The 23,932-nt window shown below is 44.3% G+C and overlaps 1 protein-coding gene across 7 annotated transcripts in view; it reads left to right on the top strand.

The window, feature by feature from the left end:
- The first annotated feature begins 792 nt into the window (after positions 1 to 792).
- The window catches only part of kif21a (kinesin family member 21A), a 42,443-nt gene continuing 19,303 nt past the window's right edge, over positions 793 to 23,932 (top strand). For 4 of the 7 annotated variants that reach the window (XM_068602130.1, XM_068602129.1, XM_068602128.1 and 1 more), the window contains exons 1-10: positions 793 to 1,170; positions 18,404 to 18,626; positions 19,752 to 19,934; positions 20,852 to 20,992; positions 22,040 to 22,171; positions 22,275 to 22,445; positions 23,072 to 23,187; positions 23,304 to 23,499; positions 23,572 to 23,761; positions 23,845 to 23,911. In XM_068602130.1, the coding sequence (XP_068458231.1) occupies positions 1,127 to 1,170; positions 18,404 to 18,626; positions 19,752 to 19,934; positions 20,852 to 20,992; positions 22,040 to 22,171; positions 22,275 to 22,445; positions 23,072 to 23,187; positions 23,304 to 23,499; positions 23,572 to 23,761; positions 23,845 to 23,911 (1,463 nt within the window). In that variant the 5' untranslated portion in view covers positions 793 to 1,126. The remainder of the gene's footprint in view (positions 1,171 to 18,403; positions 18,627 to 19,751; positions 19,935 to 20,851; positions 20,993 to 22,039; positions 22,172 to 22,274; positions 22,446 to 23,071; positions 23,188 to 23,303; positions 23,500 to 23,571; positions 23,762 to 23,844; positions 23,912 to 23,932) is intronic. The other 3 variants (XM_068602134.1, XM_068602131.1, XM_068602133.1) reach the window with 1 other exon arrangement.

Genomic DNA, 23,932 nt, shown 5'->3' with positions numbered 1-23,932 from the left:
CACTCACCTGAGCAAGTCGATTACAAATAACTTTTACATTGTTTCACGTGGGTTTAATACACAAACTAATTATATTCTGATATTTTATATATATTCTAAGCAAACAACTCCATTTCTGCCTATTTCATAGTATCATATAATGAAGATTACATTGAATGACAGTGGAGCACAACCCGCTTTCATGTACTTTTTCATGAAGAAGCGGAGAAACATTGGGAGGAATTTTGCAGTTTTTTTAAATAATTACTTGCAGAAAAAAATTAACGGATAGAGAAGAGAGAAAAGTGTCCTGATGGTCACTATAAGTCCTGAGATGTCTGATGATCACACACAACATAGTGAATCTGACTTATTACAAGTATTAGTAATAATATATATTTCTTATACATATTGATGTGTTTTCTTACTCTAGTTTGGCTACTTACTGCTAGATCTGATTCATTAAACAAAATAAAATAATGAATAACCTAATAAGTTACGGTTGTCAGTTTACAGGTGTTTCAGAGGCTTTACTTTTAATTGCAATTAATCATAAATCAAATGTTTTAGTCTTTTAAGTGAAAAAGGGCACAATTTATTATATGAATGAATTGAAATGACATATATATTTTTATCTTTACAAAATAAAAGTATATTTCTGAAAAAAACCTTGTCATGACGTCATCTCGCAGCCGTTTTTTCCCTCTCTCTCTCCCGGTGAGGGCGTGGCTTGCTGACGCATTGCGGCGCGTTCAACTTGTTGCGAAGCACGGTGGCGCGTGAGAGCGTACCAGCGTTCTATGTGCGCGCGCGCCCGAGTCTCACCTCGCCGCGGCAGCGTCAGTCTGCTTTGTGGGCGCGAGCCGGGGGGAGCCGAAGCATCCGCGAGCTGCAAACTGCGCAGAGATGCGGCGCCGCACACCGCCTCGCCTCCCTCCGCTGACACATCACGGTTAAAAGTCACCGTCGAGGATAAACTGTCGGTGTTTATGAAGAAATGGCGGCTCCGCTCGACTGACTAGAGAGGAGGGTGGGAGTGCGCACTCTTTTTTTTTTCTTCTTCTCTCCTCTTTATCTTTTGCCCCAAAAGGCAAAAACCGTTTGATTTTGTTCTCTCTTCCTCACGACGGTCGTGTGAAAGGGAGCCATGACGTCGGGTCAGGATGAGAGCTCGGTCCGTGTGGCCCTGAGGTAAGTCACCAACGACTCGCTTCATCTTTTTTCCCCCCCGTGAAACGGGTAAATGCGTAGCCGTGTCCCTTTCTAATTGCGCCGGTGCCACCTGCCAGTCAGTGCCGCGGGCCTAGCAAACACCTGCACGGCAGCATCTGTTCCCACACACACACACGTTGTATTGTGACCCAGTTACATCCGGGACACCTCGTTGACGCTTCTACCGGCTTTCAATGACAGGTTTTCGGCTTATTTCTTTCTTGGTTCATCACCTTTTGCTCGGATTTGTGTGCTTTCATACCCATTGCACAACTACACACACACACACACACACACACACACACACACACACACACACACACACACACACACACACACACACACAGATCCCTCCCTGCTTCCTCCAGCTGTCCGAGCAAAATAAGGTTTTCATTGTATAGAATAACTGTCTGTTATCTGTGCATATGACAGTAAAAACATCTTGAATCTATTCACACACACACACACACACACACACACACACACACACACACACACACACACACGGGTCCATCCCCAGCACACTCTGGCGAGGAGGGATGAGATCATCCGTGAGGGCTGAGCTATCAGAGAGAGAGAGACAGGCTGTGTGTCTCCTCAAAGCCTCCTGCAGACAGACGGGTAATCGATGGAGTCAGAGCTTCACTGACAGCCAGCTTTAAAGGACAGTGGGCCGTGCAGTGACGCCGTCAAAGTCTTAGCTCTTTGTTTTTGGACACGTGTCTCTGCAATCACACTTTATCTGTTGCTCCTATCAGAAAGAAATGGGGGGATAAGGGTCTTCTTTCCCCTTCAAGTACATGCACTTAATGTGCTATTGTGCTGGAGGAGGCCGCTCCCACTCCAGCTGGTGAGGTGGCACAGTGGCATCATGGGAAGCCAGTCTTCTCCCCCTCCCCTGTCTCTCCCTCTCTCTATCTCTCTATCTCTCACTCGAGGCCATTCAGAGAGCATTTTGACCATTATGAAATTGTAAATATGGCCGTGTTGTTGCATTCGACCTCGTCTTTTTCACCCGTAGCCTTTTTGTTTTATTTTCCTCCCCTTGATTTTGTTTAGCGCCCTTGTGTGCACTTGTTTTCACAAATGGGCATCGTCATCAGCATCTTGTGTGTGTGTGTGTGGTGTGTGGTGTGTGTCTGTTTGTCCAGAGCTCACTGATTCCATTTCCCATTTTTAATAAGCTTACATATGTGACTGTTTGTTTTACTGTTAAGATTATGTTTGACAGCTGAGGTTTGTTTTAGCTAGAAACTACAAAATCTAATAGCAAAGGGGGTTCTTTGTGGAGATGCCTTTTTGTGCCAACGTTTGGTCTTCTGAGGTAAAAATCCTTCATCGTCTTGACTAGATGTTCGTTTTGAGGAACGAGCCAAAGTAATTCATTACGGGAGTGGCATGAAATCACAACTTGAAGCAAAGTAGAGCGTGCGAGTTGAGGAGCAAAAAGTGAGGCGCAAAACCTGCCAATCCCAAATCAATGCTGCCTATCGTCAGCGTGGCCAGTGTAACAGAGTGTCTGAGTCTGTATTTTGGGGGCGCAGCAAAAGGTCAACTCAAGGCTGTTATTTGTAATGTTGTTGCATTGGACTGACTCTTAGCGGGGCTCGACAGCGAGGGCTGCCAGGTTGCCCTGGAAATTGGAAAACAGTTCTCGCCAGAAAAACTTGCACCACAGTCTCTTAAGCTGTGTGTGTGTTTGCGACTGTGTGTGTGTGTGTTTGAGGGGAGATTTAAGACAGATCGGAGGTCGTCTCTGCAAGTACAGATGCTGGACAAGCTGAACTCCAAGACTGGTGACTCTGTGGTCGTCCAGAGGGGCCAAAAAAAACATGTTTTGAACATTAACAACAGCTGCACTGCTGCTATTTTGTGTATCAGAAATTAAGGTTGGACATGTTGACACTTTAAACACTCTCAAAATCAAATGATGTAAAGTACAACCTTTGTTCGGTGACAGTGATAGAGCTTTTATTCTGTTATGTTACAGTGAGCTGACGTATAGCTGGCGATCACTTGCTACTGTCTGGTTGCTAGCTTAACATTATAGACTAAAGACCACAAACTATGGCCTCAAACCTGACGACAGAGCTAGTTTATCGCATGCTAATGTCTCAAATATTCAGATAAAAGCTAGTTCCTTTCCCTAAATCTGACACGGGATGCTTTCTGTGAAGGTAAATTGCTAAATTAAGCACAGCCAGGAACAAAAGACATGCCGATAAGCATCAGTTTATGTGTTCAAAATGACTTGCACTTTCTCAAAAATAATCCTTCCTATGAGTGGAAAGCATCTGTGGATGTTTTGTGTTCTGGTTAAAATTACAGGCCTGATTTTTAGTGCGCTCCACTTCTTCTTCTTTTTCATTAAAAGGCGTCACGGCTCCACTAATAATCTACAATTTGGAGACATCCAGGATGTAATGATGCCTGTAACTCTTGGCGTGATGTGGGTTCGTACATCTTTTCCTCCTCCTCTTTGACGCCCAGCTCCAGTGGTGGGTTTGCGGCGGCATGTTTTCAACCGCTTCAAACCGGGTGAAATACTTTGTCATGATGATTGTTGACGAGTCTCAGCGTTAGACATGCACAGCGGGTTCAAAAAGGGCGTGACAGTTCACTTCCCTCGCTGCTTTAAAACCCCCTTAACATATTGTGGGTACCCTATACGCGGGGAGTAAGTACGCAGGGAGCAAAATACCTGAAACGTACATGTAATGGAAACAAACGTGGAGCTTATCTTTCCAATGTAAACCCTAAAGCCCTAATTCTTGATCCCAGATTGCACCTTAAGCAGGGTCGTTATGGAGGGTCGGGGTAATCGGTTTAAGGCCCGAGATTATCTCGACAGAGGCCGTCCTGTTCTTTCAAACCTCCCACAACGGAGCACAAAAGCTCAAAACATCTGCTTTCCGGCGTCATGTTTTGCGTGCATGGTTTGTGTGTTTTACCCCACGCGACGAGAGAGAGAGAGAGAGAGAGAGAGAGAGAGAGAGAGAGAGAGAGAGAGAGAGAGAGAGAGAGAGAGAGAGAGAGAGAGAGAGAGAGAGAGAGAGAGAGAGAGAGAGAGAGAGAGAGAGAGAGAGAGAGAGAGAGAGAGAGAGAGAGAGAGAGAGAGAGAGAGAGAGAGAGAGAGGCTGCTTTACAGAGCGAACCGTGGCCCAGACGTATTTGCACAGCGCAAGACGCCGGTGTTTGTCTCCAGTGGTTTGGTGTGCGTTGAGGGGAAGGGCTCAGGTGCAAAGGGAGGACTTGTTGAACCTGCCTGCCGGGGCGTATTTCTGCAGAAGCACGACGGGGTGAGCCGCCTATCAAAGCGAGAGAGGGAGTGAATTAGTCTGCGTTTATTATCCATAACATGAAGCGTGTTGGAAAACAAATCTCATCAAGTCTCTTTACCTTTTTTTTCTTCTTCTGCCTGCAAGAACTTGATTTCAATGCTCAGCTGAACTGCGTCACAATGGCGATAATGAAATTAAACAGGTCCTTAAAGCTCTTTAAAGGCTTAAGTTACAGGCGTTATGTTAATGTAATGACATGGAGGCGTGCAGCAACCGGTACGAGTGGCCGGGGCTTAAGCCGCAGGTTGTATAGACGCGTAAGGAGAGGGTTAACCGTGGAAGAAGAAGCTTGTTAAAGCGAGCTGCACGATTAGAGCAGATATCTGCTATTACTTAATGAGCTGCAGGGAGGGGGGAGGACGAGAGACAACAGCTGACAGGAGCTGTGGGGGGTGACGCTGTCAACGGAGGCGAGGGGCCTCTGAGCGGTGGTGAAAACACAGGGAAACAGGTTTCCTTAGTGGAGTCCTATAAAAAAAAGATTTTTGTGTGGATATAAATCCTGATAGAAGTGTCAGACGCTGGTACTTGTTTGAGCAGAGATTCCTATCAACAAGGGGCCAGTACAGGACTGGCAGAGGAGCTGTGGGAGCTGTGGGAGCTTCAGATGTGTGTTTTCGTTCCCCATGGCACCGCCACGCAAACACAAAAGCCCCCGGCCCGGTCTAAAGCCTCTCCAGACTCTCCAGCTTTTGTTCACGTCCACTGAGCCAAGCCGCCCTGTCGGGAGTTAGCCGCTGACCCGTGGTCCTGTGTGTGTGTGTGTGTGTGTGTGTGTGTGTGTGTGTGTGTGTGTGTGGCTGTTCTCTACATCTTCACATTGTTGTCCAGTGTAAAAATCACACCCTTGTGTCGAGTTACAGGTTCATAGTTTCACCCTGGAAGCTTCTCCAGGCCGAACACTCGGCGTTTAACACCTGCTGATTGTTCAAGAAGAGGGGAGTGTGTGTTCTGGCGGTCCGTAATGAAACACAATACACACAGTAACGCTTTCATAAAACCACATATTACTGCATGTGTCTCAGCGGCGGATTACTTTATTTCCCAAAACACCTTTCCTGCATTACAGTACACTGTAAATGTGCAGGTGAATGTGTATTCAACACCTGGCGTTGGTGTTTTTGGAAGTGGAGGGATGATGGGAGCAGATGGAAGCAGCTCACATCGCTGAAGTTGTGTTTCAAGAACAGAATATCTTAGTTTTCAGCCTCTCGCATGTGAGGATCTGCTGCTTTTTCTTTTCTTTGTCTTGTTCGATCCTGAAGAGGAATCTCTGGGTTTGGCTCTGGAGTCAAAGCCAGCAGTTTGAGGACGCCGCCTTTTGGCTTTTAGGAAGTTGTGGAATTGAAAGCAGCACGAGTGCTTTTTTTGATTTATTTTTTGGAGCACCAGCACAACATTTAGGAGCGTTTCTTTGCATGCTCAAGTTTTATGGGCTTCTTCTAATTAGGTACTATGATTTTTAACTGCTCAAAATGTGATGATGTGTTTAAAACTTATATCTGCAAGTCTCACTGGTTCTCTGAGTTAAACAACTAGGAGCAAGGTTTTTAAAAAAGTGGTCACAAACAACATCTAAATAGTCAACATATCCTCATACATGATGTCCTGCGAAACAGTCACAATTATTTGTGTGTTTTCTTATAACAGCCAGCAACACGTGTCAGATTTCTAGTCAAAATGATCTTCGTCTTCACAGGATTCACTCGGTTAGATTTGGGCGATAAAACTGCTTAATTAAGTTTTTGAAGAAAACTTCCTCGCCGGTCGCCCTTCTGGCATCACCACGAAATACGACCCATTATTATTCTTCATGTATTGCTGCAAATGCCAGATGTGACGGCCTTGAATGGTCCGGATGGATTGATAATTCAACTTGCGGCCCTTAAACTGCAGATTGCATGATAACCAGAAGCTTCCTCCGCCTGGAGACCCAACGATACAGTTCTTCAACATTTCACTGTTTCTAATAAGTCTCCAGTCCAAACTGCATGACCTGGCTGAATGCAATACATATGGATTTTATTCTGTTAGATGTTCCTCTCCACTGCCTCCGGCTGAGTCTGGTTTATCCTTCTTTGTCTGCGTCTCCTGTTGTTCTGCATCCTCGGTGCTGTGATGCACCTTCTTTTGTTTAGCGACGTCGCCCCGAGGCGTTTCTTTACTCGCCGCTTGTCTTCCAGCTCCAGAAGAGAGGCGGCCGACATCCCGCGTTACTCAAAGTGTTAACGCGATAGCCGAGGTTTCCCACCGCTATGAATAACACCTACTTGTCCCGTCGGAGGAGGAGTGTGTGTTTCCAAGAGGCTCTGAATAGACTCGGCTCATTAAAGGGAAAAGATAAACGGACCTGACATCACTTTGTTTTTTACGGCGCTGTGAGGAGTGCACTCAGAGCGACATAATATGTTGTGGTATTGATATCGGAGGTGGGCGATGGACGCGTGGGCTCTCTCCATCCCATAATCAAGCCTTCAGACGGCGTGCTCATAAACCTCAGCATTTAAATAAACAAACAGTTTATGAAATGTTAAACAAATACGGAGACACAACACGACAACATATTCAATTTACAATGACATGAAAACAGAAAAAGCAGCAAACGTTCACCTTTTTGAGAAGCTGCTACCAGTTAATGTGTCATTTCTACTCGTGATATAATTATTAATTTAGATTAGCTCGCTGCTGTAATCCTGCAGGAGATTGAGACCAGCTGTCTCAATGAGACAACCGGTCTAAATAAAGGTTGAATAAAAGTGTTTACAGCTATATTAATCATATAACTGATGAGTCAAACGTCACAATAAGTTGGTCATTAAAGATTCTCGGCGTTCTTTTGTGCCGCTTTTCTGTTTTATGTGATTCACCTGAACACCTTTTGGTCTTTAGACTCTAGTTTGAAGCTGTCTTCTCTGGAAACTTCTAATAAGTGTGAATGTTTTCATGAGGAAGCGAATCCTTCCTTGTTGCACAACGAACATCCAAGACAAAGTAAAGGGAAGTAAGACGACAGAGCCTCTGCTGCAGGACTCCAGCCATCCGATTTATCTTTAGTCGCTGACTTTTGTCACACTGCAACACGGTAATTTGAGTGAAACCCAGATACATTTCCAGTGTTTAGCCGCCATGACCCGGTTTCTTTCTAGACAGCGGGCTCTTCCCTTCCAAGAGGACGCTAAGCATAGCCTACACTTAAACTCGACTTGGCCCAGAAATAGACTCTGCACCGGCCGCAGCATTGCAGGAAGACCTTTTTTAGTTATCTATATCGCAGCCTCTTAAGGAGTCAGCACATTTCTGCCAGACGCATCTGCACCGATGCAGAGAGCCCTCAAATGTGGAAAAAACAAGCTGGTCATTGCAAAAAATGGATTGGATGTAGTTCCAGAGCACCACACCCATGCAAATATGTTGTTCTCTGCACCCCTGCCTTTGTCTTCCTCCTGCTCCCCGCCTTTTTTTTTACATTTTTCCCCGGCCTTTTTCCCCCTTCGCCGTACAGATCGGTCCAGTTAAGGGTCCCGGCTGCAAAAGGGGAGCGAGGGTCTAAATGTGGATCCGGTGTCACAAATAGGATGTGGATGTAACATTAACTTCCATCATCAAACTGCCAGCAGAACGTCACAAAGAGGCCTCAGACGGTCGCGAATAGCTCTGTTTGCATAGTGAGCTGCCAAACCGCGTTATTTATGTGAGCCGGCTGCAGCGAGCGGCGAGGCAGGAACATTTAGACGTGGTATCAGAGGCCGTGTCGACGCTATCCGGCCCGGTTTTAGACGACGCATCCTCAAGCCAGATTATTAATATTGGCCTAATGCAGGTTGTATTTCAGTGGTGTTGCACGATCAAATGTTCCTGCAGGCGTTGCACTCGCGCTCTAGTTTCAGTCGGGAGATGAGTTTTGAGCTGCAGAGCGTCGTGAAACGTTCAATCCAACGCGAGGGAAACGACAACGACAATCCTCACCAGTCTTTCCAACGTTCACCAACTCTGGTTTGGTTAGAATAAACCTTTAAATCACATAATACACCAGCTCTACACACTGTCTCTCTCCATTTCTTCCTCTTGAGCATCATATCGTCCACAAAATGTCTGAAAATAGCAACAAAAAGCCAAGTATCCAATGTGAAGTGTTCAGATTGCTTGTTTATCCAGTTTAAACCTGAAGATATTCAATGAACCTCCATGTGAAACAAGCAAATACTTTGTTTGTATGATTTAAATGGTTGATCAGCTGTTACAGATGACTTAAATGTTAAATGTTGTAGAACAACTTGGAGGAATTGACATTTCAAACCCCTCAGCAATAACGAGCTGAAACATTTAGGTGATTAAGTGCTCAGTCAAACGATTTTTTTAAAGGTAAAAATGCCAAACAATGTCTCGTCTTGTTGCTGAAATGTGAGCTCCGTGGTCACATAAGACATGAAGGTTTATATTTTCAGGTTTTGGCCGAAACATTTGAGCCGTTAGAGACATTTGTCAGTATTTTGCTGACGTCGTCAGCTGAAAGGTGGTGAAGCCGCGGCTCTTCCTGTTCCAACACTTGAATAAACTCGGAGAGGTGACGCTGACTCGCCTCGCTGCATCCTTCCTGGAGGTGTTGTCCTCATGGTCTGTGTGCAGGCTTCTTCACACACACACTCACACAGACACACACACACACACACTGCTCACAGTACAGTGAGGTTGTCAGACAGTCTTCCACCTCAAACACAGGCTCGGCTTTAAATATGCAAATGAGCCGCTTTCACCGCCCGCTGACAGCATGTAACAGCTGTCTGAATCTGCATATTCATGAGGCGTTGGTAATTCGATTGTAGCTGCAGGTGTGTGTGTGTGTGTGTGCACTCGGCGTGGGTGGCGGCTTCTTTTTAAACGATTCTGTGTCGATTGGCCTCCTGCCAGCGAATGAAATGAAGGGGTGGAAACGGTTAACCGAACTGACTTCCACTCGACCTCGACTGATGTGTTTGCCTAACCTGTTATCTGCTAGCGGGGCCGCCTTACAGCTGGCTGGCTGCAACACACACACACACACACACACACACACACACTCTGGGCGAGTTTTTGTGGTTGACACAGAGAGGGGACTCCTGTGTCAACACACCACACGGTTGAATGACACTGCAGTCCACAACTGACTCTGCAAAGTCCACACACACAACCCAGAAGCCGCCACACTGATGTTGTTTTTGTGTAGATATTCTTATATAGCAGACAAAATAAACCGTCTGCTCTTTAACCCGAGGTCTTCCTCGTCTTCACTCGGCCCAAATATCCTTAAGTTGCCCAACCCCTGCCGAGATCAACACGTTGCCGTGTGTCAGCATTGCTGCAGCAGGAAGCGCCAGCTGGAGTCGTTTGGGACTTTTACAGCGCGAGCGTTGTCCGTCTAGGATGACATGATGTGAATAAGTTACTGTAAATGTGATCATGCAAAATATCTTCATGCAAAATCAGACAGCCAGAGGAAACATGAAGCCTCGTAATGATGAGCACATGTTGCTGAGATTGAATTATGAAGTATGAATCATCTATAACTGTGTTTACGGGGATGTTGACCGTTTGATTGCTGACAATGCATGATGGCTGTTGCTTTTAGGCTCCTCTCTGCTAAATGTAATTATACACAGCAGAGAAGCCAATTGTGTGTGTGTGTGTGTGTGTGTGTGTGTGTGTGTGTGTGTGTCCACTCCTGAAAAGGATGCATCATTCATAGCACACTGATGTGTCCACAAATAAAGTGCATTAACAGGCTATAAAAAGAGGAAGGCTTTTAAAAACATTGCTGCTGCTGTTTGCTCCATCTGTGTTCTCTAATGTGATCATTTGAAGATGCTTTGTTTGCATTGAACTCTGGGAGTTTTTGCGCTTCAGTCACATTTATTGTGGCGTAGAAAAAGACAACTGCGGGGAATCGGTGCGAAAGTTGCAAGGGGGACAAATCTGTGCAACTTTTTAAATTTAAATCGTGGCTCATTTGTAGTCAGACAGCTGTGATTGTGAACATAAAAGAAATGCAAAGCAGGAAAATGAAGCAGGATAATCCAGACTTCAATATGATCACCAAAATGCACATGTATGTGTGCAAAGGAAATGTGCCGCTGAGAGGAAAGAACAATCCCTCCCTTGCTCCTTCCCCCCTTCCCCCCTCCCTCTCCATGTGACAGCTCCAGATGATCCCTGGCTGACGCCTCCTGTTGCCTAACCTTCCTAATGACGGGGCCGGCCTGCTCCCTGACCTTCTGACCCGCAGGAAGCAGTAAAGCCGTTATCGGCGTGCCACAGGGATTTTCAGCCTTGTTTTTTTTTGTTTTTTTTGGAAGCACATGTTCCAAAAAGACTCACAAGCTCCAGGATCAGCTGGATGTGCACATCCAGCGCTTCATCCGAACGGAAGATGAACCGACGAGCGTCACGGCGGCGTGAACCCGGCGTGCAGATCACCAGACGCAGGCGCTCTGCCCCGACAAGAGGCGGGCGGCGGCGGACGCCGTGTTTTTGCAAGCTCTTGAACCTCGTTGGCAAATATGTGATGGATTTGTTCCGTGTTGTTGCTGTTGCTCTGTAACACACCTAGTAACACAGCTATGGAGATAAAACAATATTGTTTTACTAAACAAATTTGAAGCTGATTGCTGTTCGGTGGAAAAGTGAGCTGCTGCTGCGGTCGCTGCAGTTTGTTTATCAGTAACATGGTATTGGAAGCAAAATAATACTTTTTATATGTTTATTTTGATTTCACAGCTTAACAAGACAGAACTGCAGAAGTTTAAGGAAACTATACAGAAGAAAAAGAGAAGACAAAACATAGAAAATACAAAATAAAACACCTTTTTTGATATGGTACAGGGATTATTATGAACACATTTTTCAACAAAACTCAAATGTATCAAGCGTTGGATTCAATACTGTGTAAGATCCAAGTAGAATACAGTCTGAATTGTTATTTTAAATCATGAAATATCTGATGAAAATAATGCCTTTTTCACTTGTTTTGATCCTCTGCCCTATAAAGCGCGTGTGAGTCCGCTCTATCAAAGGGTTCAGGCTTTATTCTTGCTCCAACAACTAAATTTGTTATATTGCTAAACTTAACAAAGTGTTTTTTTGTACGTGATTGTTTGTTCAGGTTTAAGTTACAACATCCACCGTGTGTTTCAAAGCAGACCGGCTTGTGTTGGAGGGTTTTTGCTCGTCGTTGAATCAAACCTCAAGTCTCTCAGAAGGATGCTTAACCGTCCTCCTCCTCCTCTTCCTCCTGGCATCTTGCAGCCGTTCAGACCGGCTTCAGTTTACCTCGATGGGGGAAATCGGATTATAACCCCATCCCCTCATGTCACGCAGAGTGTCTTTGTGCTGCACAGACACATCGAGGAAGAAACTGTCGACTCTCTAATCTCAGATGTGAAGTTAAAGCTTGTGTGTGTGTCTTTTGACTGCAGCACAGATCGCGTGTGTGTGCTCGTGTTTTTTTTTTTTCTTTTGTGGCTCGTCTTGCGGTCGGTTTTGAACGCCGGCGCTCTGAGCTCTTTGTCTGTAGGTGGTCCCGTCTGGGCTTCCAGCGGGGTTTCCCGACGCTAAAAGTGGAGCGTCTCGTTCCAAAAGCGTCCACCAAAACACCGAGATCCTGCACGGAACTGAAAACCAGGACCGGCGTGTCATTATCCACCTTTTTTTTTTGCGTAACAATGCGCCGCTTTCTGCACAGCGAGGCGCCTCGCTAGCCTCCCAATGCACACGAGCTGTAAGGCTGTCACGGCCACATATTGCTCCACTTATTGCAGTTAAGTCTTCCATACACACACACACACACACACGCCAGCGCAGCTCTAATCCTCGTACTGCGGAGGAGAGGTTTCATGCATACAAGAGGAACATGCAACCGCTGCAGGGTCTTTGTGCGGCTGCAGGAGGAGTGTGTTATGACAGTTAAAGCACGGTGGTAACGACGCCTCATTAGCTTGTGTTGTGTTCAAGTGTCGTGGGAATGTTTAACACGGATGCAATGAAGGCCTATAAAAGATCGTGATGCATGAAGTCAGACCTCACTGGAAGAGTCCGCCGTACTTTATAGTATTAATAGATTTTTAATGTGTATATATCCTGTTATGTTTGTCGTGTAGCTTAATTGTTTTGTGTTGATATTGTACAGGAGTGTTACTACTGTGCACTACAAGCTTGTGACAGCTGCAGGAAGCAGGGATTGCTTTCTAAATGACTGAAAGGTGAAGTATTTGGCAAACTTTTGCCCGGGAAAGACCCGTTTGGAGCAAAGCGTGACGACCTTGAGTTAAGTTGTGTACGTTCACGTCCTCAACCGGTCTCGCCTTTTCTGCCCTTTTCTTTTTGTCAGAGCCGAGGTTGACGAGGAAGATCAGGACACAAAATGACAGCGACGACAATTAAGTACGTGCTTGTGTAATTGGCGACTCACCGGACCAGTTCTGACTGTCAGAAGCAGGAAAAACAAAAAGTCACGCGATGTCGCGTGAAAAAATAATAATGGTGGTGGAGGTAAACGGCTGAAGGCCGACTGACGTATAAAAGCTCAACTTTCCCCTCGCCGCCTTGTAGTCGAAGCCGACCTTCAGAGCCTGGCAACGAGCCAAGCGTGCAACAATGACACACACACACACACACACTTTCTCTCTTGTTGTTTCTCGCTGCCCTTCAAACAGGCCTGATCTGGTGAAGAGACGTTAATGCTTGAAGTGCAGTGGGCCGCCCTCGTGCCAGGTGACCTCATTTGATTTGTTTGGCTGAGTGTGCATTTTTTCACCTCTTTATCTTGAGCAGTTTACTGCAGCACAGCTCTCTCTCTCTCTCTCTCTCTCTCTCTCTCTCTCTCTGCAGACACAAATGTAGTCCGACCTAAACAACCACCGCTTCATAAATGCAATGAAGCGGGGGTGTGATGAGGTTTCATATTGATTATGAATAAACGAGTTCCATCGGATCCTTTGCTTTGCATCTTTCAGTTCGTTCGCAAAGAACAATACATTTGGTGCTGCTGCTTTATCCACTTTTACTCTGACACACACACACACACACACACACACACACACACACACACACACACACTCTTTCTCACACACCTCCCTCCCTCCCTCTCTCCCTCGTGGTGTTGCGCTGCCTTTGATGATTTATTGCATGCAGAGAGGAAGAGGTTTGACAGCGATGTGTCGTGACAGGTTTGAGCGTGCAGCGATTTTTAGACAAGCCAAAAAAAACACAAAGCTTCTGTAACGCAACTGAGCCTCCAATGACTGTTTTCTGTCGTTTTGCAGCCTCTGACGTCCGTACTGACGGCCAGACATCAGGCCCCCGCTGAGGAGACGTCGCGACCTTTTGACCCCTCGGCCTTCCCCCTTCCTCCCCTTTTAAAGTCCACCGCCCTCTTAAAATAGACGAGTCACCGCAACTGTTTTTGGCGGCTCTGGCGTTGACGCAGCGACGCTCGAGTTCACTCTGAATGCATTAACGCTGAGAATCAATGACGGTATTGATCTGAACTTCACGCTCATAAAACGGTGGCAAATTCAGCAAAGTGCTTAAACTTCAACAAATTTATCCCCACGCACAAAATCCAAATCGGCACAGTGCTGACGTTGAACTTTTTAGGGGTTTGGAAAAAAAATCGATACAGCATAGTATCGCGATATTTTGCGTGCCGATATTGTATCGATACACGGACGCCAAGTATTGATCTTTTATTTAATCAATTCTAAACGTTTTGGTCCTAGAATAATAAAATCAAGTTATTTTTTGTTGACAAAGTTTTCCTTTGGGGACAATTTGCAGTTGGAAAAAAATTTAATAAATCACATTTTACCGCAATACTCAATGTATCACGATAATATCGTATCGGGACTTAAGTATTGTGACGGTATTGTATCGTGGGATCTAGTATTTTTGGGCCACTTGTTGCCCTTTTGAACAAGGTATTGCTCACTATTTTACAAAAGAAAGCTGTTTACTTACAAACTAACAAGCCGGGCATGAAGCCTCATTATAGTGGAGGTTAATATTATCATTATGATTATTAGTAAACTAACAGCAAATGACTTTGTTTGAATTAAATTGTGTTTAACATTCTTTATGACAACACAATGCAACACTACATGTTCATATCATCATAAAACAACACAAAACATCTAAAAGTCAACAGTGTGATTGAGTTATGGTAAAAACTAAATAACAACTAAATAAAGAAATCCTTTAACTTCACTTCAAAAACTGTTGAAAAGCAGAAGGAAAGGAGAGTAAATTTGTGAAATGCCATCAGATTCCCGTGTGTGTAACGGATTACACACCCAATCAGAGAGCTAATTGTCTGAAACAAAGCCGCCGTCCTCTTTGTGGGAATGGAAAGGATTATTTTGCTGAAACGCTCCACAGAGGTTGGTGAATTTGTCACGGAAGCTAATTGACTCTCACGTTCATTGTGAGTTCTAACAAAGGAAGACGAGCTCGCTGCGGAGACGCATTAAAGAGCAGATTTGTGTGTTTGTGTACTCGTTGGAGGTGTGACGTTTGTTTGAGCGCCGCGTGGTCCAAACAGCTGATCTTACTCACGACGGGTTGTTGTTGTTTTAACAAGGAAACAGTTTGTAAAGAGATGAGACGTCAGAGTCAGAAGCCACAGCCGACAAATTAAATATATGAAGCAAACGCTTTTTAAATGATGCTTTAAAGTTCATGTTTGACCTCGTGAAAGTGTATTTATTTCCATGTTAGCAGAGTCGGTCTTTGCTTCAATGGAAAACACTGTTGTGCCAATAAATAAATAAAAAAGAAAAGACACGATCGTATGGAAGCCCATTTCCGTACATACACACACAAAAAATTAGGACATAAAAAATGATAATAATTAGGACCAAAAAATAAAAAAATAACGCCTTTTTCTTTCTTTTTTTTTTTTACTTAAAAAAATAATAATTGTAGCTAATATATTTACACACAAAGTATTTTTTTGTGCCATTGACCATTTTTAAGAACTGAGTAAAATGCAAAGTCCACACATATATTAAATGAATTATTTACTTAAAAGTTACCCGTCAACAGGCTTACGGGTGGTTGACAAGTTATCGCTCACTTGAATATTCAATTTTTTTTTTTTTAGGATTGTCCTCATTTATTTTTGGGTCTTTATTTATTTATTTATTTATTTTGGTCCTCTTTTTTTTTTTTTTTTTTTTTTTGGATCCCAAGTTTATTATTTTTTGGTCCTCTTTTTTTGCGTCTTAATATATTTTATATATATTTATATATATTTTATATATATTTTATTTTTGGTCCTAATTTTTTTATTTATTTATTTTTGTGGCGAAATTGGGCTTCCATACAATTGGTATGTCCTGACCTCAGGATATCCTAAAGTCTTTATTCTACTGGCAATAAAGTTTCCATAAATATACCAATAGACTTAAAACAAAAACTACAGAAGAACATTCACATAAACAAAACTAACACCAGACTCAAAACGAATAAATCTCATTCAGCAGCGCTTTCAGTCTAATCTTAGATTAACACTTGAGTGAAAATGGTATAATTTTGATCACTTTTTCATCCCTAAAACAAAGTACGAGCCTGAATTCGCAGATGACAACCATCGCTAACAACTAGCGGTCAAGTGTCCGGAAAATTATGCACCATTTGAACTATTTTAACGGGATCGCATCTCACCAAAAAACAGCAGAAGAACAAAGATGAGTTTGCATTTCCAGTCAGAATCCCGTCTCAGCGCTCGGTGACTCCTCTCGGTATCTGCGGTCGGGTCGTGACCTTCCAGACGGGTCGTTACCTCTCCTCCTCATCCTCCTCCTCATCCTCGCCCTTCGTCCAGCAGCGTAATCCCCGCGGCGTCAGCGCCCGGGGATCCGGTGTCTCACGGACGGGACACAATGGCCGCTCTGTGCTCGCCTCTCGCAGCATTGTTCTCCCCTCTTGGACTCTGGAGAAAAAAGGCACAATGAGGCCCTTATCCTCACCGGACCGAGCCGGGCCCGCCGTCAGGTGCTTTTCCTCTGCGACTGAACTCATTTGTGAGCTGAAAACAAAACTGAGAAGCCGACGTCACATTTTGGGACACAAACCCCAATCTGATGGACACAAGAGCAGAAAATGATGCTGATGGGAAGTCAATTACGATCTCTTTAAATGTCCACGTGACGAAGCAGCAGTCGGAGAAAGTAAACTAGTATTTAACATCCAAAAAGACCATTTAAGGTGCAGCTTTTGTCTGGTTGAGTCGCCTAAATTTACCCCTGACGGCGACGTTTGTGAATACTTCTTTCTCTGTTTTATGTCCACTACAGAGAGCATAAACTAAACTTCTAGGTTTTGGACAGCTTGTGTGGTAACTTGAGCTTTTCAGATGTGAATGTCACAAATATTCACTGATTAAAGCACTACTTAACGGTCTTGTATATGCATATATTTTGCATACTATGAGAAAATGCATACAATTCATCGTCAGTTTCTACATTTTTAAGCACTTTCCTCGACGCATCGTTGCTGAAATGCCAGAAGCAACACGGCCGCGTTGCTGATGCTCCTCCACCGTCACAAAAAGACTCATTCTTCTCTCCCAACTTGTCATATGTGTTTCCAGGATGTTCTGCTTTGTGTCTTTTGATAATGCTTTTAGTACTCGTTTCTTTCTTTCTGCTCCAGTAGCCCATGACTATAGATCACTGCGCTCCCTCCTCGGCACCGTGAGGCTGCATCTTCGGCCCCTTTAGCAGTTTTTTTTAGTGTTTGAGGTTTTGGGATCGGTACCCAGGACATTCGAGCTCGTTTAATGAAGCGTGAGGTGAAACGTGGAGCAGCTCTGCTTCACCTCGCGAGGCTCTCGGGAGATTTTCATTGAGTCGTTTCCGTCCCTGCAGACCTTTTTCTAGAAAACAAGTTCTCCTCAACTCCAACAAACAATCTGAGGAACGAACGCCTGAAGCTGACGAGACGTTGACCTGATGCACTGATTTAATAAATGTCTGGACCGTGAGAACCGGCTTCTTTTATACAAAAGAGCTTTTTACAAAAGGTGCAGAAGAAATAACGGATGTGCAAACTCTATTTCCTAACCCGAGAGGCTTTAAATATGTTTTTTACCAGTACAAATATACATAATTATACGACACAAATATGTTTTTTGCTTTTAACTGACAAATTCTCAAAGTGATGTTGTTAATAATTCAACATAATACCATTATTGTTGCGACGTCTATTGAAAATGAGGCAGTAAATACAATTGTCATAGTTCAATATGGATGATTTATGCGTCTAATTGTTCGTATAGTTGGTTGTTTATCGCTTCACTTGTAAAAAACTTAAATTAAAATGATTGAAAGAAAGAATATTAGGAGAGAAATTCATCTTTAATTTTGTTTGTTGGGCGTCTCTGTTTTTTTTCCAACATCCTTAACAGTTATATTTAACTTAATAACTGCCGTCTGGGTTCTTTTTCATCCTTTATGTTTTAAAAATCCTTTTCTTGCACAGTCAAAAGACGGGACAATGCTGCGCTTTCCTTTCTTTTGTCTGTGCTCTTGAATGCACCGCGTGGGTGTGTTTCAGTGTTGGCTCAGCATCTTTCACTGGCTGAAGAATGAAATGTTCACTTTCACACAGCGTCTCTTCCTTCCTCCCTCACATCCACGTTAAGCCAGTTAATCCCTGTCAGGGTTCAGGCGCTCAGCACAGACACACAGACGGACCTAAAGCGGGACACATTAACCCAGCTGGCACAGAGTGTCGGCTCAGATTAGGATGTCCACCCTGCAATCCTGTACAAAAACACCACATCTGGAGGCGTCTCTCCTCTCTATATCATTTCTTCTCTGCGTCTTGTTTCTTCTCTGCAGGATCCGTCCTCAGCTGGCCCGGGAGAAGATCGAGGGATGCCACATCTGCACCTACGTGATGCCCGGGGAGCCGCAGGTGATCCTGGGCAAAGACAAGTCCTTCACCTACGACTACATGTTCGACATGGACTCCCAGCAGGACGCCATCTACGCCAGCTGCACGGAGAAGCTGATCGAGGGCTGCTTCGAGGGCTACAACGCCACCGTCTTCGCCTACGGACAGGCGAGTCTTTATCTGGCGGCGCCGCAGCTGCAGCGGCTTCATGACCGCAGGGAAACGTCTGGGTCGCGTTGGAGGAAAGAGACGACGCGGGCGAGAAAGGAATCAGACATTTCTTAGGGAAATGCACTTGTTTTCTTTCCTGAATTAGTTGAGGAAAAACACACAACGCCCTCGAGGCTTCTTTTATTGAGTCTTCTGGGTTTCAATATGTGTGAAAGTTTGAGTTCACCCTCAATCCTTAGACCCCTGATTTGGATAAATAAATGAATAAAATAATTAAATAAAACAAATAATGAAATCAAATATATTAAATATATATGTACAATAAATAAATGAAATAAAATATATTAAATAAATAAATAAAATGAATGAAATAAATAAATACATCAATAAAATATATCCCTATACCCCAGATTTGGATAAATAAATAAATAAAAATAAATAAAACAAGTAATTAAATAAAATAGAATAAATAAAATAAGTACAATAAATAAATGAAATAAAATATATTAAATAAATAAATACAATTAATGAAATAAATAAAATGAATGCAGATTAATGGATTCTGAAAATTAATCCGCCCGTTCTTTTCCACCACATGGAAATGACATGCGAGTAAAGACCACCAAGCGATCCTCCTCTTCCTCCTCCTCCTCTTCCTCCTGCTCTTCCTCCTCCTCCCCCTTCATATCGCTCCTCGTGCTGAGGTTGCCGTGGCGACAGCTTCTGCTGAATGGCACTCAGGCAATTCAAAGTGAAGTGAAGCGCACACACACACAGACACACACACACACACAGACACACACACACACACACACACAGAGACACACAGACACGCACACACCTTTTTTCCAGAGCCATGCATCTTTAGTGCGTGTCCATATTAACCTGCATCTCCTCAGTAACTGCTCCTGAGCCGCACCGTATAAAGTAATAAAATAATAATTTATTAATAAACACTTTTGGCTTCAGGAGGATAATCCAGTTTAAGAATCCAACGAGTTCCACCATCTTGTCTTCCTCCTCGTCTGAGACCAATAAAGCTTATTAGGAACCGACTCCTCATGGACAACCTGTCTGCCTCTGACTGGTGAATAAAACCTCTTCTTCTCCGCCTCCCTGCAGACGGGCTCGGGGAAGACCTACACCATGGGCACGGGCTTCGACGTCAACATCGGCGACGAGGAGCTGGGCATCATCCCGCGCGCCGTGCACCACCTCTTCAAGGGCATCGAGCGGCGCCGGCAGGCCGCCCAGGAGCAAGGCAGCCCCGCCCCCGAGTTCAAGATCAACGCCCAGTTCCTCGAGGTACGAGGAACGTGTGGAGACGTCACGGGGTCTCAACCGGGAAATATCCACACTGACAAATGAAAGTGGAGCAGCTGTCATCGGGGCTCAGGAGGCTGTGTGTGTGTCTGTGTGTGTGTGGGGGTGATGTGAGAAGACAGTTGTGTCCTTCACACCGTGACCGTGTTCAGATTCCTCAGAAATCCACAGGAATGTGAAGCACGAGGTGACGTTTCTCTCCCTGTGCTTTAAACTTCAACATATTCTACAGCCAGTTGTGTTCACATCCCTCCAGATGTTTGTTCACATCCCTCCACATGTTTGTTCACATCCCTCCAGATGTTTGTTCACATCCCTCCAGATGTTTGTTCACATCCCTCCACATGTTTGTTCACATCCCTCCAGATGTTTGTTCACATCCCTCCAGATGTTTGTTCACATCAAGGCGTCCTGGTGGAAACGGCCTCCAATTGATCCAGATCTTCTACATTTTAGGACATGAGCTAATGCTGTTTGTTTTTTGTTATTTTCGTGCTTATTTCGGTCCTAAATTCAATAAATAAACAGTGTGTGTGACGCCAAATAGTCGACATCTCGCCCTGAAGAGACTTGACTCTCTTTCTATCGATGTATTGAGCTCAAGCAGAAGATCAATAAGCGAGACTCGACCAATCAGGTGCAAGACGCCGACATCTGATGTTCTGATTCTGACCGTCTGAATCCCTGATTTTAAAAGTGATGTATCTGTATACTTATTCTCCCGCGCGTGTGTGTGTGTGTGTGTGTGTGTGTGTGTGTGTGTGTGTGTGTGTGTGTGTGTGTGTGTGTGTGTGTGTGTGTGTGTGTGTGTGTGTGTGTGTGTGTGCGTGCGTGCGTGTGTGTGTATTTGTGTGTGTGTGTGTGTGTGTGTGTGTGTGTGTGTGTGTGTGTCCCTTCAGCTCTATAACGAGGAGGTTCTGGACCTGTTCGACTCCGCGAGGGACAAGGAGCAGAAATCTCACATCAAGATCCACGAGGACGCCGCCGGAGGAATCTACACGGTGGGAGTGACCACGAGGACGGTGTCCAGCGAGGCCGAGGTGTGTGTGTGTGTGTGTGTGTGTGTGTTACAAACATCTGTGCTCTATTATTAATGACTAAAACAAGTGTTTTTAAAACATCTTGTATTGGTTTTAGGCATCAATCAGACGTTTAAAGATGTTTTTCAGACAATTTTATTTTTTGATGATGCTCATGTTAGTTACACACACAGAACAAGAGCTGGACAACGGAATAAACAACACAAATAAACACAATGCAACACAAATAAACACAATGTATAAAGCAGTGATCTGTTCTCTGTTTTATTCATGAAAATAAAGTCACAGGCGGAAAAAAATATACCACATATATTTAATCTTAGCATACTTGAGTATACTTTAGTATATTTCAATACTTTAGTATTTTTGAAGCCCTACTAATCATAAGTACACTTAAAGTGTGGTATTTTAGAACAATTAATTTTGTACTCAATATATTTAAGTTGTACTTAACTAGTATTTAAGTACAACTTGACGTATATTAAGTATATTTTTTGTGCTAAATTGGAACAACTTAAAGTATACTTAGTACATTTTAAGTATATTACTGCGTTTGTGCTAATATACATTAATTCACTTCAATTCAGTTTTAAGTATATTTGAAATATATTATGAATATTTTACAAATACGTAAAAATTACAATTGTATTATATTTATAATGTGTATTCCAAAAGTATACTTTATGTATACTATTAGCACATAATGAATGTAATAATATTGTATTAATAGTATTCCAAAAGTATACTTTATGTATATTATTAGTATTAGCACATAATGAATGGAATAATATTGTGTTAATAGTATATCAAAAGTATACTTTTAATATTCTGTAATTCAGAGAGGAACTTTCTTGTGATTTATCTCTTTTTTCCAGCCACCAGAAGTACTTTTATTACACATTTGTCTCTTTTTCTGACTGTTTTATCTAAATATCTCCGACACAAAGGTTCATTTACTGAACCTCGGCCTTTAGAAATGCTCATCCCTTCTCTCGCGTTGCCTTCGTGAATGTTGTCGATATTAAACGCTCCTCCTCCTCCGTGCAGATGATGCAGTGCCTGAAGCTCGGCGCTCTGTCTCGCACCACCGCCAGCACGCAGATGAACGTGCAGAGCTCTCGCTCCCACGCCATCTTCACCATCCACCTGTGCCAAGTTCGCGTCTGTGCCTCCGACAATGTTCGTACTCGCCTCTGCGTCCTAAGACAAGATTTGACGGCGCGCGTGTGTGTGTGTGTGTGTATTTGACTGTGTTTGTGTTGTTGTTGTTGTCGTCGCTCAGCAAGAAAGTGAGAGCGACAACAGAGTCTCCAACGGGAACTCGGAGATGGACGAGTACGAGACGCTGACGGCCAAGTTCCACTTCGTGGATCTGGCCGGATCCGAGAGGCTGAAGAGGACCGGCGCCACGGGGGACCGAGCCAAAGAGGGGATCTCCATCAACTGTGGGCTGGTGAGCTGCTGCTGCTGCTGCCGGTCACTGGATGCAGAGAAGAAGAAGCTGCTGGAGCTTGAGCGCCATCTAGTGGCCGAATCCTAAATGTCCAAAAGAAACACAAACATCTTTAAAGCTTTTGGCAGGATTTACTACGAATAACATCTTCAACACATCGATAAGAAGTGTGTTTTTTACATGTTGAGTGCAGCAAAGAAAGAGTGAATTAAACTTTAATGTTTTGTTTCTTGAAGAACTCATTTGAAATATTTAAATGAATTTTCATTTTGTTTGTCATTAACCCCGTCAGTCCCTCTATTTACGTAGTTTTATGGAGTATTTTAACATATATATACTTTATTTATACATATACTTTATATATACTATATATATTTTGCATTTTCTTTATTTAATTTTCTTAAATGTGATATGTTCTCTGCTATTTCATTACATATTTAGTATTTTCCAAAATATTTTATTTTTACTTTAACTCCATTTGTCTTTCCATCTGAAACATCTTCCTCCTCTCTGAAACATCTTCCTCCTCTCTGAAACATCTTCCTCCTCTCTGAAACATCTTCCTCCTCTCTGAACATCTTCCTCCTCTCTGAAACATCTTCCTCTCTGAACATCTTCCTCTGCAGCTCGCTCTGGGGAATGTAATCAGCGCTCTAGGCGATCGCAGCAAGCGCTCCTCTCACGTGCCTTACAGAGACTCCAAGCTCACGCGCCTCCTGCAGGACTCGCTGGGAGGAAACAGGTGAGCGACCGAGTCTCTGTGGACCTCCACGAGTCTCTGTGGAGGTCCACAAATCTCTGTGTTCTCTGTTTCTTATGAAACACGGCCAATAAAACGTTGTCCTTGTCTCGCCTCAGCCAGACGGTGATGATCGCCTGCATCAGCCCGTCGGACCGCGACTTCATGGAGACGCTGAGCTCCCTGAAGTACGCCAACCGAGCCCGCAACATCAAGAACAAGGTGATGGTGAACCAGGACAAGGCCAGCCAGCAGATCAGCGTCCTGAGGACGGAGATCGCTCGCCTGCAGATCGAGCTGATGGAGTACAAGACGGTGAGAGGAGTTTAGAGGGAGGAGGGGAGGGAAGGAAGGGAACGTTCTCACTGAAGCTCCTCCCCCCTGCAGGGTAAACGCCTCTCGGGCGAGGACGGCGTGGAGAGCTTCAGCGACATGTTCCACGAGAACTCCATGCTGCAGACGGAGAACGGCAACCTGCGCGTGAGGGTGAAGGCCATGCAGGAGACCGTGGACGCGCAGCGGGCGCGGCTCACGCAGCTGCTCAGCGACCAGGCCAACCAGGTGCTCGCCAGGGCAGGTGGGTCCGCTCGCCGCTCGGAGACGCTCGGAGACGCTCGGAGACGCCGCTTGACTCGTCCTCTTGTCTGCTTTCTCCTCCAGGCGAAGGGGCGTCTGAAGAAATTGGAAACATGATTCAAGGTTACATCAAAGAGATCGAAGAACTCAGGTACTTCATAATAATAAATAA

This window comes from Clinocottus analis, unplaced genomic scaffold (assembly GCF_023055335.1).
Source record: "Clinocottus analis isolate CAN_PGR_092001 unplaced genomic scaffold, fCliAna1.0.p SCAF_6, whole genome shotgun sequence".
Lineage (NCBI taxonomy): Eukaryota > Metazoa > Chordata > Actinopteri > Perciformes > Cottidae > Clinocottus > Clinocottus analis.
Note: the sequence above shows the minus strand (reverse complement) of the source record. Positions and strands in the feature narration are given on the sequence as shown.